General features: G+C 49.9%; 3 protein-coding genes across 3 annotated transcripts; 1 reads left to right on the top strand and 2 right to left on the bottom strand.

Moving 5' to 3' along the window:
* Positions 1-2661: 2661 nt before the first annotated feature.
* ENH_00055040 (vacuolar sorting receptor protein, putative) lies at positions 2662-5785 on the bottom strand (the record flags this gene model as incomplete). Its single annotated transcript, XM_013583797.1, has 9 exons — positions 2662-2914; positions 3066-3173; positions 3368-3543; positions 3828-3985; positions 4104-4295; positions 4452-4620; positions 4818-4976; positions 5218-5365; positions 5526-5785. The coding sequence occupies 9 exons, from the start codon at positions 5783-5785 to the stop codon at positions 2662-2664; spliced, it is 1623 nt and encodes a 540-aa protein (XP_013439251.1).
* A 4109-nt stretch (positions 5786-9894) lies between these two features.
* On the top strand, positions 9895-11938 carry ENH_00055030 (zinc finger (CHY type) protein, putative; the record flags this gene model as incomplete). The annotated part of the gene is made up of 7 exons (XM_013583796.1): positions 9895-10481; positions 10609-10674; positions 10780-10933; positions 11047-11262; positions 11377-11434; positions 11600-11749; positions 11883-11938. The coding sequence occupies 7 exons, from the start codon at positions 9895-9897 to the stop codon at positions 11936-11938; spliced, it is 1287 nt and encodes a 428-aa protein (XP_013439250.1).
* Positions 11939-12806: 868 nt separating this feature from the next.
* On the bottom strand, positions 12807-13577 carry ENH_00055020 (hypothetical protein, conserved; the record flags this gene model as incomplete). The annotated part of the gene is made up of 1 exon (XM_013583795.1): positions 12807-13577. The coding sequence occupies one exon, from the start codon at positions 13575-13577 to the stop codon at positions 12807-12809; it is 771 nt and encodes a 256-aa protein (XP_013439249.1).
* Positions 13578-15273: the final 1696 nt, after the last annotated feature.

The raw sequence follows: 15273 nt of genomic DNA, 5'->3' as shown, positions 1-15273 counted from the left end.
CAAAGTGTAGGTCGAGGTCAAGAAACCAAATCAACGATCACTGAATACGCTGCATCCCGGCTCGTGCTCAGGTTGCGATTCACGGGTAGCTGGCGCGACGCCTGCCGTAAGGAGAAACGCCTCAAGCCGCCTCGCACCCGTGCTGCTTGGGCCCCGGGCCAAAGTGAAAGAACACAGTCTTAAACTATTCCTTTGTCAAGCAGTGATGCGAGCAAAACCGTGCAAAAATCCACAATTATAAGACGAGGGCGCCAGTGCGCCAGCGGCATTTGGAAACACCACCAAACATTTGAACCTTATCTACGCGTGCCCTTAGAAAGCATGACACGATTCCGAAGAGCCGTTGTGAGCCGCCGCGGAAGTGCTGTCTGTCGGGAGCGCTGGGCTGGAGATGCTAGACATTCTGCAGCACAGTGTTTGCACTCCCATCCGATTCACTATTTTCGCAAACGCTGGTACTGCCGACTGAGGCTAGTACCTTAGGTTTGCTTAGTTTTTGTAACTTGGAACGGCATTTGGTGGAGCTGGTATGGGAGAGGTACATGCAAAGTGAAATTTTTAAGTCCTCCACATTTTCCCCAGGTAATTGCTTTTCCTAGAGTGCGACTAAGTGCGACTAAGCTGCCGATGGGTGGACCCACTACGCTACAGAAATGGGTGGAGCCATAACATATGGAGATAAGCAAGGGAAGTTCCACTGGTTATCATTGTGGAAAGTCATGTTGACGTGTTGGACGTCGCGCACAGTGGGTCTGTCTTAGATCTCAGTAAAGGGTATGCTTATTATTGCACGACACAAGTATGCAGTACCCGGAATTTTTTTGAGTCGCCCTTTTGTCTCGACTTTCTTTCCTTTTTTGCCTCAGATTTATTACTGAGACTGCCAGCTAAGGCCAATAACCTGCCAGCCAAAAGCCTTCATCCTCGCTATTGTAGTGGCAACGATGTACGTTTAGTGTTTGTGCTAAATTTAGGACCCCTTCAACTTTGCAGCAATCGGCTCTGCAGCAGTGTGTCTGCCTCGTCAGGCACCTGCGCCAGCGTCATCTTGAGCTTCGTTCCTTGGGCACGCCATTAGTTGGCAGATTACAGCAGCATGCCGGACATATGGTGTGAAGGTCCGGGAGCTTTCCACTGACATCCCCAGAGGTCAGACATAGTTGTATGCATTTCTGCAGGCGTCCAGGATTGTTTGTGGAGCCTGACGTATTGCAGAACCCCGTTAACACCAGTTCTTGAGCACCCTGAATGCCTACTTTTTCGCCAAAATCATCAGTTCCACCCCCACAAAATTTGAAGAACAAACACTCATTCAAGGAACAGTGATGGTCAGCCAAGAAAAACCAAGTGACGCCACAAATGCGCGTTCAAGCCAGCTTAGTGGTGAGCCCAGAACGAAGTTTTGCTCCGCCTTGCTCCGCATCAGCTGTTGCCCAGATGAGACGCAAGAGAGTCATCCCTCACAAGCCAAACCGGGCAGGATTTCGTCACTTCGTAGCTGGTCAGCAAGTGCAATAAGATGAACGCTATGTAGGGTGAAAGCGTGAAAGTTTTTAAAGGGAGAGGCAAGCGCAACACGGCGGTGAAACTGTGTAGCGTTTAGGTAATTAGCTTCGCACGCTGATTGCTTTAAAGTTATTGCGCAGCAAAGCATCCTAGGGAATTGGGAAATCTTCTACATTCTGCTAGCCCTATTGTTCATAAATTCAAGACACGTGAGCCAAGTAATGCTGTGGAGGAACCAATTCAGCCAGTTGCCGCTAGTTAACTTTCTTCCCGTAAGTATAGTCTCTACAAACGCCCAACAGCAAAGGCCAGCCCTGTACGGCGCCAATCCTGCAATGCCAGCAGAGATCTACGGCACCGGAAGTGCTTCAAAAAGCACTGGTCGCGACGGCCACATCGCCGCCAGGTCGCATTTGTTCTCAAGAACGTCTCACTCAGCTCGCAAGCTAGTTGAGTACTTACTACCTCGTGAGCAGAATCGAAGCGCCCGTGATGGTTGACGAAGTAAGGGCTTCCAGAAAATCAAACCGATACTCCATTGATCACTGCTTAAAAACATGGACGGTTTCCAACGTGTTGCCAACCGGCCACTAGCAACGCCTCAGGAGCGTCTTCAGAATGATAAAAATGCCCGCACCAAATTGCTTGGAAGTGCGTGAACTGCAACGCTGTCTGTGGGCTTCAAAAGAGTGCAGCCAAAGAGGAGAATGAAAACGTCTCATTACGCTAAAGATTCCCCAGCCTGTAGCGATCATTTCTTGTTAGCCATGGCCTCCAGGTGCTGCCGCAATTGCTTTCCAAGAATACAGCAGATCCCTCACACAGAAGAGGTGAGGTTGTGGCTGTTCAGGCCCAAAGCAAAAACTGCTAATATTACTAAGCGTTTGCGCTAGGCAAAGCATCCATATCCCCGTTTGCTCACCCTTTCGCCAATAGCCAAGGCAGCAGTGCCTTCAAGAGACCAACTGGGGGCCTTTCATTGGACTCCTTTGTTAATAGCCAGCACTCTCCCCAGATCTCAAGCACCACAACAGCCCCACTACCACTGCCTAAAAAGGAATGGTGAGGAAAATGGGACTGCTCCACTGTAATATGCGATTGCGGCCACTGACTGCCATTAACCAACTAGGCAGCCCACTGATTCAGTCACTTGCCCTAAACAAGGGGGCTGCGCTCTGGTACAGTGGGTTTCCCAGGTGCTTCCTCCATCCTGTGGTACAGCTGCAATTGCTGCTGCACTTCATGTTGAACACGCTGCTGCATCCCCTCACCTAGCTGCTTCTTTGCATATCGATAATACAAATAACTTAGTCCCAAACAAACCACAACAATCATGAGCAAAATGAAGACAAAGTTTCGGGAGTCCATCGTTGACCGCAACCAAGGAGCATCTTCAGTGTGCGCATCGCTGCAGAAAACACGCGAAATAACAGACAATAGGCAGCCACCCCGTTTCTTCCTTCTGCAGCTGGTAAAGCACCGCCGGGTTGCTACAGCTACTCTTACTGCGCCGATTCGCGGCCACGGGGTGTGAAGACTGCAGTTTTAGAGATACTCACATGACAATTTCGTTGCATTCTTCGGCTCTATATTTATTCGTAAGCGGGTTAGCAGTTGCGGAGCAGATGGCTCTAAGGACTGGCTCCGTCGCAAGCTGTCCACTATATCTGAAGCAGGTCGTAAGAGCCCAAGATATGCCTAACAGTTCTCCCCGTGCATATCTCAATCAGTTCGTAGCATCTTATTCCGACAATCCTAGCGCTTCATGAATTGTTGCCTTGGGCTTGTCATTTGCCCGTTGTTTGCCCGGAAAGCACCTCCGCAAGACTAAACTAGGCTAGGTTGTGTTGCAGTTGTTTACCTGGCACCATTTATTGTCATGGCGACTATTGTCCATCCACGGTTGTTCTTTGAAAACTCCAACAGACTGCGTCCATTCTCATCCGTCATGCAAAGCTCTACAGAATGCAACTGCCCTCTTGACAATACCTCAGACAACACCCGCTTGGAGCACGGCGGGCCCCATGCGTTTTTGCCCTAGCGCACGCACACAAAAATGCACCAACGTATTGGGAGGCAAAATGTCAACGCAAAAACTGAACACGCCGCACGTACAACCATACACATATTCACTTCATTTCTTATTCTGTAGCTTATCTGTCGAGCTGAAGGGAAATACCATGTGCATTGGGGACAAGTTCACAACCCCCCCTACCACCTAAATCCAGTCAACCACAATCACCACTTCATTAACTTACAATATACAAATCCCCAAAAGATTACCTGCCGAATCAGCCTTGACAGGCACGCGATTAGCTTACCGTCCCGCTGAAGGAGCAGCCGTCCCTTGGATCGCCGAGCCTCTGGTGATAGAGCCACCACTCGCGAGAAAACTCGCCTTCCTGCATATCTGAAGGGGTCACCTTTGTGGCCCAGTACAAACAAGATTGTAGCAAAGCCTCTTGAACAACCTCGCTGCCTGATTCGCACAAAAAAACAACACAAAGCAACTCAACGGCGTGCCCACAAGGGGCCACAGGCTGCCTGCCCATTGCCCCACTACCAAATTGGGGGGCTGGCAAAGCCAAGCTGCATACCAGTAAGGCCCAGCACTTGTGCGTTGGGCTCGAATGCGCAGTAGAGTTTTGGGTACTTCTCATACAAACCCTGAGAGAGACACAGCTCTTCCGAGCCGCCCCCCAGGGAGAAGACGTTGTAAATCGTCTGAAAACGAACGTGGGCCCCAAGGCGCAGCATGTAGGGAGCCAAAGCCTGTAAGAAGCTGGCAGCTGCATGCACTCTCCACAATGAAGGCGAAAATCATCAGCACGCACGGACAGAAAAACGGCCCTATCCACTTCGTCACGGCAATGAAACGAAGAGCCGTGAGAGGCTCATCAGCGGAACAAGGTTGCTCAGTGAAGACCTAAGGATGTAGCACTCACCCTGTACGTCTCCAGGGTCTGCCCAAAAGTTCACGGCCACTGGCCACTGAGCCGGCATGCGCCACTCCAACTCGACAAGAACAGGCTCCTTTCCAGCCAGTATCTCTTCTTCAAATGCCTTGCCATCCACTTTGGATATCAAAATGGAAGGGATGCGGATGTCGCGCATCTATGAAACAGAAACAAGGCGCCTACAGACACCTAGGAAATGCAGCACTGAAGGCACTTCAGGGTTCCCTATGAACAGGACACACCGGCGGTATTAAGGGGGAAGGACAAGAAGGAACGGCTGCGAGGTGGGAACGTAAATCCACAGGTATGCACATATGCATGCATGCATCCAAGCAGCGCAGACATGTCGGATACCTTGCCATCATCACTCATAATTATGTTATGGCGAATCATCTCGCGTGTCCAGCCCTGGGCACCCTGGTCAACCACCACCACCGCATCCGCCCCACAGCTCTGTGCTACCTCCACCTTGGCAGCAAACGTGCAAATGCCTCGGTCTACGAACAGAACCACCTGCAGCGCAAAAAAACTATGAGAACCCTCTTTTGTCGCATTCGAAGCCTAGCACTCCCAAACTAGAACAATGATGGCCGCAGATAAATGGAAAGCAAACGAACCATCCCCTGTGTCCTATAGCCCCTTGACACGCTGGTCATCGGAGATCTACGCACGTACTGTGGTATGCTAGCAAACTACGGGCGATGGTGCCCTAGCTCTAGACTGCATGAACCTAAACCTAAGGGGCAGATCTCACATTGCCAAGTCCCCCTCGCAGTCCAGTACGTTTCCAGTCATCGATCTGGTCCCTTATCAACGCACAGTACGATGGGTTGCAGTGATAACCAGTTTCGGTCCCGTCCGCTCCTTTACGCGGCTCATCAGGCACGTAAAATGCCCGCCCTCTGAAGCACAGAATAGCATACGCCGAGTTCAGCGACAGGAAACAGGTGTAAGCCATCGCAGGAGAGCTCTAGGAGCGCATGGGGGAGCGAGCAGCATGGCAGCAGCTACACACACCAGCAGCACACTGCCGCGGAACCAGTTAGCAGCAGCTGCACTCACCTCAGTGTTGTGCCGTAGGTGGGAGTTCCAAAGGAGGCCGTGGAGCCTATGATGGTGTGAAAATTCTCTTCTGAAACCGCTTTCATGGCAATCAACTTGTCCAACAAGCTCTTGGGGGACTGCGGCCGCAGCTGAGCCTCAGCCGCTTCCCTCAAGAATGAGTCAACTACAGCCAGCAACACCAGTAGCATGCGAAATCTCCAACCAGGTGAGGTCGGCATGTTTCCTATCCACTCTCTCACAGCAACAGTGCGTCGCATACGATGCGCCAACGGCGTACGGGGGGGAGCCCGTGCGGACAAAAAGCGTCAACCAAAGCCGAAAACGCGGCTACGTGATCTATGTAGGGCTGCCTTCTACCTAGACCGACAACCACAATGGCCTGGAGAGTCCTGCGAAAAAGGTTAACTCGCTCTCAGGCACCGGGGTTGCGGATGGTGGCGTTGCGGGGGCTACGCTGAGGCGTAAAGCGTGTGCTGTGGTTTATTAGTGCGGATGAAGAACACTTCCTCGCACGAAAGACAGTCCATCACCTTCAGTCACGTAACTTCTCATGCGGCCACCAGAGATCCTGGTGAGGACGCGATCCCAAGCCAAGCGCACGCACACAGCAGTGCCTCATGGGTGGACCAAGTGTGTGTAGTTTCGGCACGTTGACAAACCAAGTAAGTTTAATCTGTTTTAGGGAGGTAAAAGCCCTCAGCAACATCAGAGTACACTCAACTTACTGGGGCTGTACGATTGCCTAATCGGCTGCATGCGTCAAGGGCTACATATCAGGGGCAATATTTTGACATGCAGTTACTTGCAAGCAAAAGAGCTTACGCATAGTCGCCATACAAAAACTCGACGTTAAGGAACACAGCTTTGTAAAAATCGCGACCTAAGGGCCGCTGCTAGAGTTCACGAAGCCAAAGCCACAGGTACCTTACCCTCTTTATGCGCAGCTTTAGACCCTCAAACTCGGTTCACTTCGCACTTCTTGGTGTACATCGTACTTCTTCACGTGGAGAGAATGACATTTTCAAGTGTGCTTCCTTGTTGAGCTGCTCGAGTGTATCTTGGAGGGCTTGCGGACAGGTACCATGGGAGCTTGCTTGGCTTAGGTGCAACGACTACATTTTTAATGCAGTCTATGGTGCTATCCTGTGGTGCTAAGAATGTAGAACGTCCATCCGAGGCCTTATAAGCCACTGTGCTCAGACACGGGTAAGGAGTGTTCGCTCAGTAGTGCAGGAATCTACGACGGGCACAAGTGATGCCTCTGAAGTGAAAGAGGAGAACAAGAGCTTGCTTCTGCGAGGGGGTGCACTAGGTTACTCCGTGATCCCGTGCGCGCTGAAGTATCAACTTCTCTTGAAACGAAGAGGACATTGCATGCAGAGAGCAAGTTGCGCTAACGTCTCTACGCAACCTGGCTGGTTCATGCAACCGCGATTGCAGCCCCTCCACACTTTGGAAACTTCCAGTGTTCCTCGCCTTGTGATATTTGGGGCAATAGGGCAATCAAGGCGTCAGCTTCCGTAGGTCGTTGCCTGGCTAGCACCGGCCCATCAAACGAAACTATTTTCAACATCCTGTAAGGCTCCTCACACGTGCGTGCGCACAGATATTTGGAATTTCTCAAACCATGGTGCCTTTTTTCAGAACATTTTGCCGTTACGCTACTCCTGCTTCACCGCTCGCCCTTTATATTTTCCGCAGGCCACTGACGCCACGCCTGGAGCTTGCGGCTCGCAGCAACCCTGTAGATATCGAGAACAACAGCGCTGCAAACAGAACCCAATTTTGCCTTGCAACACTTTGCAAGTGTTGTCCTCTTTAAAACCATTGTTCGTCTTTATTAGGCGCCGATATTATATGCACGTGAAGTTGCTAGGATGGTACCGCGGGTTACTACATCATCGTCATGCAGTCCCCGTCTCTGGTCTTCTGCGTTATCTCGACACCCAAAAACTGTACGTTTTAGCGTAGCGTCACGCTTTTCCTAGCATCTTAGCACGGTTAGTTACTAATAACAGAGGCCGCATTGAGTTGCTGCAAAGGAGGATCTTGGGCATTGGGACCCCCAGCGCTAGTTTTGGGTCCACAGTATCTTGCACTGGTGGCAATCGCACCTCGGCCAACTTGCACATTAGATCCATTAGTAGATTGGCGTGATGCTTCTAGAAGCCCCTGACGTTTGTTTCTCCTGCTGTCAATATTAATAATAACTAAAAAATATATTGTACTTAGCGAGATCTTATATCCCACAGGCCCAGAGCTGCTCCGTTCTGGGCAGGCGGTCCTAAACCCGCCGCGGTCTGTCTAGGCCGATCTTGAGCAGCGGGATCCACATCACGGATTCCCGTTTCACGGGTTTAGACATACTTACACGCTATCTCTTTTCCCATGGCCTTCAGCTGCACCACTTCGACAACATTGGCTCCGCGCGTTCTTGTTTGCTTACTGTATTTCCTGTCGTAAGCTGCTTTGTACATGCCTTATCCGAACTTCGGTTTGCTGCCGCGGAAAGGAGGCTTGGCCGACGGGAGCGTTGGTAGCTGGAGCCCTAAGTGGGTCTCTGTGCCCTAGGCTACACCCTACCTTACAGGCGATGTGCAACCTGGCTGCATCGTGCATGCAGAAGGGTGAGTTTACGCACGGCGCTCGAAAATTATGCCCTGAAGTATTTTTTTGAAATCATGAAATAACTGGCCTGTCGAGCCCTTCCATCCGGCTCCTCGCAAAGTAAGCATTGATCTCTTGCGGCGATGCGAGCGAACTCTGCACCACGTTTGATCATGTTGTTTAACAGTAGCCGGGTAACTGTGCGAAGTCTTTTCTGAGATTTTACAGATAAGCTGGGCAGGAGCCCTGCATTATACGCTTCACAGCAAGCTTCCCCTCAGTCTCAGAGAACTGGATTTCCGCAAATTTCGGATTCGCTAGCAGATACTAGTCATTGGTGCACCTTTGACCGACGTTGGCGGGGTTTCCTTCTACGCCCCGCTGCCTGCTATTGTTGTCTCGCTAGATACTTGCTAATATTAAACGTCACTTGGTGGGAATTATAGTACTGTTTCCGTTTGGTCTTGTAAGTCTGCAGGGCTAGCCCTACACACGCCAGCGGCAGCGCAGCATCAGTCACCGCTTGAGAAGGCAGACAAAAATTCAGCCCTGTTCAGATGATTGGGTTTGCCACGGTTGGACTTTGTGATCGTGTAACCAAGCTTTCTGAGTGGAGTAAAGCGCGCTACAAAATACCCTCAGCCGGTGTCCCAGATAATGATAACAGCAACTAAGTAAAGCCCCAGCACTGTATATCCTGCCCCCTTACTAGCCCAATACTTGAAATGCAAAAATTTTATTTCAATCAAATTCCTGGACGAGACTATGAATACAAAGAACGAAGCTGCAGACCATATTATTGCAGCGCACTTCGAGTGCCTGAGCGGCAAGAAGGAGAGTTCTTTACTACCTTAGGCCCAAGGGCTCACGGCTCAATATTTTCAGCATAATTACTATCTCATTTATCATTTATTTGCTGAGTTTTTGTTAGAACCTTTCTGAAGGCTCTGGTGGAGGAACACGAAGCCTCCAGCTTCCACTGTCTCTGATGAGTAACTAGACTGGACGTCATTTTATAGTACTGTAGGACACTTTGCCGGGTACCTAGCTGCAGCTGCAAAGTCGTCCTTCCCTTGGTCACGTAACAAGTATTCAAGGTTCATAGCGCATGCTAACGAATACGTGCCCAGGGATGTATGTCTAGTGCTACGGGCCTGGGTCGCCATTAGCTGGTATAGCCAGCAGCAAAAGGTGCTGTCGAGAATAGGCAAAGACGACTAGAAATTTTATTGCGGGCGAAGACCAAGCAGTTCAAACTAAACTGCACTACATGATCAGGCTCACATCAGATGGTGACACGCCCTCCACCCATGCCGCTCTATCCCTCGTGCGCATTTTAATTAAACTATTGAAGAGGAATAAATGCATTCATGTGAAAAGTGTAGGCCTTAAGTGCTGGCTTAACATTTCCCAATCGTTTATTCTACAGCGATCGGGTCTGGCTTGATTACACTTCATGCAAACTGTGGTACGGAGAAGCTGACACAGTAAGAGCATTCATTACTGGAAAATTTTGAACTAGATTTATTTTGAACTAGATTTGCCTGCTGTGTTTTAAGAATTTGTGGGGAATGTCTATGTGAGTACAGGTATTTCTTTTTTGCGCTGATTCTCCACATGTGAAGCAGCGGCTCACCCCGTGTCGTATTCGATCAGTTTGCATGCGCAAGCGCGTGTATTTTTGCCCATTTTCCAGCGCCCTTTTGTCGTTACTGACGTTGAATTGACACTGCATTTGTGCTGAGGGCTTCTGTTCGCAATGTCTGCTCGCGAGCCGGAAACTGCCCTTACGGGGTTTGTTCATTCTGCAGACCAAAGAAGCAACGGCAGCGACACTGACAGCCGGAGCTTAAATTGCGCAGCACACAGCGAAAGGGCGATTGAGGAGGAAACACTAGAAGACACTCAAACGAAACGCGAAGCCTCAGATGACCCTGAAGACCTCACCATCCCTAGTGGCTCACAGGGCAGTAATGGCGGCAGTAATGACGGAGAAGGTGGAGGTGGATCGCACGACAATAATTCCGCCGCTTTAGGGCCGGCGCCTCAAAGTGAAGGTGCAGTCGAAGAAGAGATTGAGGGTGAGAGTGGGGCTGCTGGAGAGCTGCGAAGGACGGAAGCGGAGTACAGCGACAACGGGTCACAGCACTGGGAAGAGGCTGTGAGCAGTCCAGAAGAAGGCAGTATTCTTTTTCAGTCTGATGAAGACTCCGATAGTAGCTCTAGCTCAAACAGTAGCGAGGACTCCCCCGAAACAGTGGCAGAGGAACCGGCTGCTGATGCGGAAGGGGACGCGCTTGGGTGTTCCCATTATCGCCGCAAGTGCAAAGTTGTGGCTCCATGCTGGTGAGTGCTCTTTTTCCTTTGAATATTGCTGTTCATAGAGCTGATAGTGGCTGCCGTACGCAGAATGCCGCAGCGCGTCGCAGCAATTTTCTGCCTCTAAGGGGATGCTGTGGTGCCGTTACTGCAGCAAGGAGATTTATTGGTGCCGCCATTGCCACAATGAAGCCTATGAAATGGATCTATCCAACGCACAGTGCGTCACTTCGTTCTGGCTTTTCTGGATTGTTTCGTTTGCCTGCGTATGATCGGATCGATGTCTTGAAAAACTAGTTTTGATTTGGTCTATTAATGCTTGCAGTGAAATAGATCGCCATGCTGTTGAGGAAATTGTCTGTGCCGTCTGCGAAGCCCGGCAGCCGGTAAGCAACAAGTGCGTTGGGTGCGGCACCGTCTTTGGAGCGTACTTCTGTTCTGTTTGCAAGTTTTGGGATAACTTGGGCGAGAAGAAGAAGGTGAGGGGTGCTTCCCTATTTTTGCCCGCTGGAAAAATTGTTTCGAGCTATCAGTTAAGCAGCTATACGTTGGTGCCTATGATGGTTCTTAGTGTTCTATCTGTGTTCTTCAGGTCTATCACTGCGACGAATGCGGCATTTGCCGATTAGGGGGGCGCGAAAATTACTTTCACTGCCCCACGTGCGGCAGCTGTTACCCTATGCAGTTGCAAAATAAGCACAAGTGTCTAGAAAATGCCATGCACAGGCAGTGTCCTGTTTGTCTTGAAGATATGTTTTCGAGCCTGCGCCAGAGCCAAGTGCTGCAGTGCGGCCATACCATCCACTCGGTGAGACCATAGCGGCCCTTCTTTTTTCAGAGTTTATGTTCATAGCCGTCTGCCACAATGCCAAGGCACTGGAGGCCACACTGTCATTACTCGGATTGTGCTTGATGCTCTCAGGATTGCCTGAGGCTTTTGCAGAAGCAGAAAGGTTTCCAGGCCATTAGGTGCCCCATGTGTGAGCAAAGACGGATGCAGCGTAGACGTCCTTGTAGATGATCATAAAGGCGCAACGTGCCATTCTGCACTGGGAGCTAAATGTTTCCCAGCAACAGCGAATTTTTGTGCAGGGTTGATGTCTCGGCTGTTCCCGCCGTGTGCTCTTGTTGCTCGTCATTTTCAGGTAGCAAGTCGATTGCAGATTATAGCGAATTTTGGAAGCAGCTCAGCGAAGAAATCGAGAGAACGCCAATGGAGGAACAGATGAGACGGAAAGTGCGTATCGCCTGTAATGATTGTCTAGAAAGATGTACGACCGATTTTCATTTTCTCGGTGAGCTGATACATGCAGTGAATGCTGCAACCGTGCGAGATTTGAGGAGTAGGCCCTCCTGCTGCTGCTGCCTCACCACGCAGACAGCTCATTATAGATTCCACGCTGTGTTGACGCAATGTAACTGGTGCAGGTCTTAAATGCCTGCATTGTAACAGCTTCAACACTCGCGATGTGGCAGAAGACTGAGCGCCGAGTCACGCGGGCAACGAATCAGCTATCATGGAGCCCGGTGCCGCTGCATGGAGTGGCAACAGCATATGTGTTGTGCTGAATAGTGAGGAGCTTCACAGAGAAGCTGCTGCTTCGCCATGCAGCCTTCACGTTCTTTTGACCACCATTGGGGCAGAGACTAAAGTAGTTCAAGTTGCATAACGAGCGTTTTGTTCTGTGGTAGAATAACGTGATGGGATGCCATCACAGTGTACTTGAACGCTGCGTTGGCTCTTTCTGTGATTGACCCCCCACTGCGCTACGTTGCGCCGAGGGTCTGTATAGACTAGGAAACTGTAGCTGATGGACTTTCGTCTGGCGGTCATTTCGGCGGAAGCTCGACAGCTTCTGCGAGCGTGCCGTTTTTTTATGTAGGCGCTGGCGGTGCTACTTCCGGAATATCACACTGCTGACTATTTCCTTTCTCCATCAGAACAAGTAGTTTACGATGCTAGTTGAGGACATTGTTAGGAAGGGAGAAGCGAGTGTCCGTCTAGCCATGCAGACCCCCAAGTGGAGAAAGGCCTCCAGCCAACACAGGCTGCGCGCCAGATGAGGCAGTAGCTGTTTGCAATTACTGTGGAAGAAGAAGTTCTTCACTTTTTTCAGATGCATAAGCATGAGACTCGTCAATAACTGCACTTTTTGCATACGAGTTTCGAATGCCTTTGGGGATGGGGGATGGCGTGACCTCCGTTTTCGATGCAAGATCTTCACGAAAATAACCTTTGGAGGAGAGTTGTTAGCCAGCTCCACCCTAGATTTTAAGCAAAGCGCAGAACGTAAGGAGAGCTCACTGCTTTTCTGAACTGGCTCTTAGGATGTAGGCAGCCGAGAGACTGAACTACAATTGGAATAAGTTGCTTTGCTCACTGTTGTAGTCCAGCTTAGACGGCGTTATCAGTTGCACATTGTTGAAGCGGCTAAATTTGATTCGCTTTCGAGGAGACTGCGATACAAGGTTCTTTTCTTTCGAAGAGTTGGCTCTGCGTCGCTTGAGGCGGCGGCCACTTCCACTGCCGTTCTCCGTGAAATCTGCGAAGGATGTTATGCGGCTGGCTTCGTTTGTGTTCCGTTCCTCAAGCTCCAGCTCTTGCCATTCTCCGAATTCGTGTTGCGACCTATTTGTGCCACATTCCCATATGCATTTATTCTGTTGTTTTCGCAGGGCGGGCCGGGTGAATGGTGAAGCTGGGGTCGCGAGGGCAGCCTTCAACCCTTCCGGTATGTTATCACGCGGTATGGGGAGCATATTCAGATAGCCACTCTCCTTCTGTTCCACATAGAATTCCGTTTCGACATATTCTAGACTATCGCCAACTGGATTTCTGTCGAACGCCTGTAAACGCTCGACTAACTCGCTGCGGCTCCCAGATGCAGAAAAGCCAAGGTCACTGCACAGTTTCCGCAAACCTTCAGTGGGCCAGAGTTGGCGATCTTCAAAAAGGTGGGGATTTACAACAAAATAGGGATCAGGGGAGCCATCAAGAGCCAAGCGTCTTCTGGTTTGTGAGAGGCTGTCAGGACCAGGCTGTGCTGGTCGGCATGTTGGGGCTAAATAAGATCGGCATCCCACTTTGTGACTGCCCGCCTTAAATGCGATCAACAGGTCCATTTTAAAGCATATGGACTGATGCTTTCACCATTTCGACCTATCTACTGTCAGACGTTTTCTTTTGGCTGCCCTCGAAGCATCCCGATCGCAATGGAGCACACAGTGTGAGGCATGAATAGTGCATTTATTGATCAAGAACTCAAAAGACAGACTTTGTTTGTTGCACCTGGGCCACAGCGTTGCAAAAAAGTGTCAGTGGGCAGGTGGGTCTAGTGACTGCTTTCAGAAGCGGGATATGAGGGCTGCACCGGCTAGTAGCACGCCAGTACTCAGGCACAGTTTCCAATTAAAAAGATTTCACTCCTGTCCCAAATAGCGTTTCATTCAAATGCAGCAATTTTCAACCGCGGAAAATTACTGGCAGGCTACAAGCAAGGAGGCACTTCGAAGCAGTGAACAAATTAAAAAGATAAGGAAACGTGCATGTAAGCTTATACAAGCGACAGTAGAAGCCTCTACTGAGACAGCCTAGCTCTGCACTTGGTTTTTTTTCCCAACAGAAACAGGAACAGAACCTTTAAGGCGCATGCTGCAGTGACCTCACTGCTTTTGCATGGATTCTGCACGGGGCTGCAATGCAATGTACGGCGGCGTGAATTTGAACACATGCTCCGAGACAAGTGAAACGTTACGTGAAGCATTAGGAGTAGAAAAAAGAAGTATAATGTATGACATTATGAAATGTTAGTTTCGAAGGAAGGGGATGCTCAACCGCACGGATCGCCACTTGTTCTAGGTTGCCCTTAACTTCCAGACGACGCTAATCGCACAGCGCCATAATTTTCCTCTTATCCCCATGGCTTGGAGACCCGAACTCTTAAAACCATAATGCACAACGGGATATACCCAAACTGCATCTGATTATGGGGGCATTCCTACGGTGTCGCTGTCACCACAGAGCGTGATCACTGACTACGTCGATACAAGATTTCAAAGTTCATTGCAAAAACAAGAAAAAACGGTACTATTTACTCGTCAAGGCTTCTTTCAGTACTTTCCAGGTAATCAATTCAGCGCGATGGGGAGTAAAGAAACGTTTGTTTGGCTAGATAGCCGCGATGTTGGACTGGCTGTGGAAAAACTTGAAATGCTGGTGAGCAGCACTGGGCACGTTGAAGCGCAAATCTGCGCGTTCCAAGACCAAAATTCCAAATTAAAAGCAGAGGTTTTGCGCAAGACAGAAGGTAATAGCTTATTTTCTCATTTTGAATTCGTTGGCGTGAGATATCCTTTAGGAACCAACATGCTGAAACGCTCATGCGAAGCCGCGCTGGCAAAGCAGCATGAACGCCTTCGGGCTCTACGACAGTAAGACAGAGATAGTCTTAGCGCAAACTTTCGCGGAAGCAGGCCTAGCCGCAGAATTATTGCACTGCGCCAGTGCCGACGCCGCGCAGTAGAAACAAGAGAAGAAACCATGCATGTATTAAGGAACGGTGAGCATTTGTGCCGTTTCCATCTAATAATTGCATGCTTTGCATTCCTCTTTCGCAGAAATTATCTCTCTGCAGTCTCGTTACAACTTCATGATGGAAGAAAGCGCTTCAAAACAGGCTTTCTTGCAAGCTGCATGGGTGAGTGGCCATCACTTGCCAATAATTTTCGCGAAAAAAAGCTTTAAATTGAGCAGGAAACCTATACTAAAGAGCACGAGTCGTTGCTTAATGCTTTGGAAAGTCTCAAGAAAGAGAAGGAA

The sequence above is a fragment of the Eimeria necatrix genome, genomic scaffold, assembly GCF_000499385.1.
Source record: "Eimeria necatrix Houghton genomic scaffold, Enh_scaff44, whole genome shotgun sequence".
In the NCBI taxonomy this organism is placed as follows: Eukaryota; Apicomplexa; class Conoidasida; order Eucoccidiorida; family Eimeriidae; genus Eimeria; species Eimeria necatrix.
This window is presented reverse-complemented; position numbering and strand designations above follow the sequence as displayed.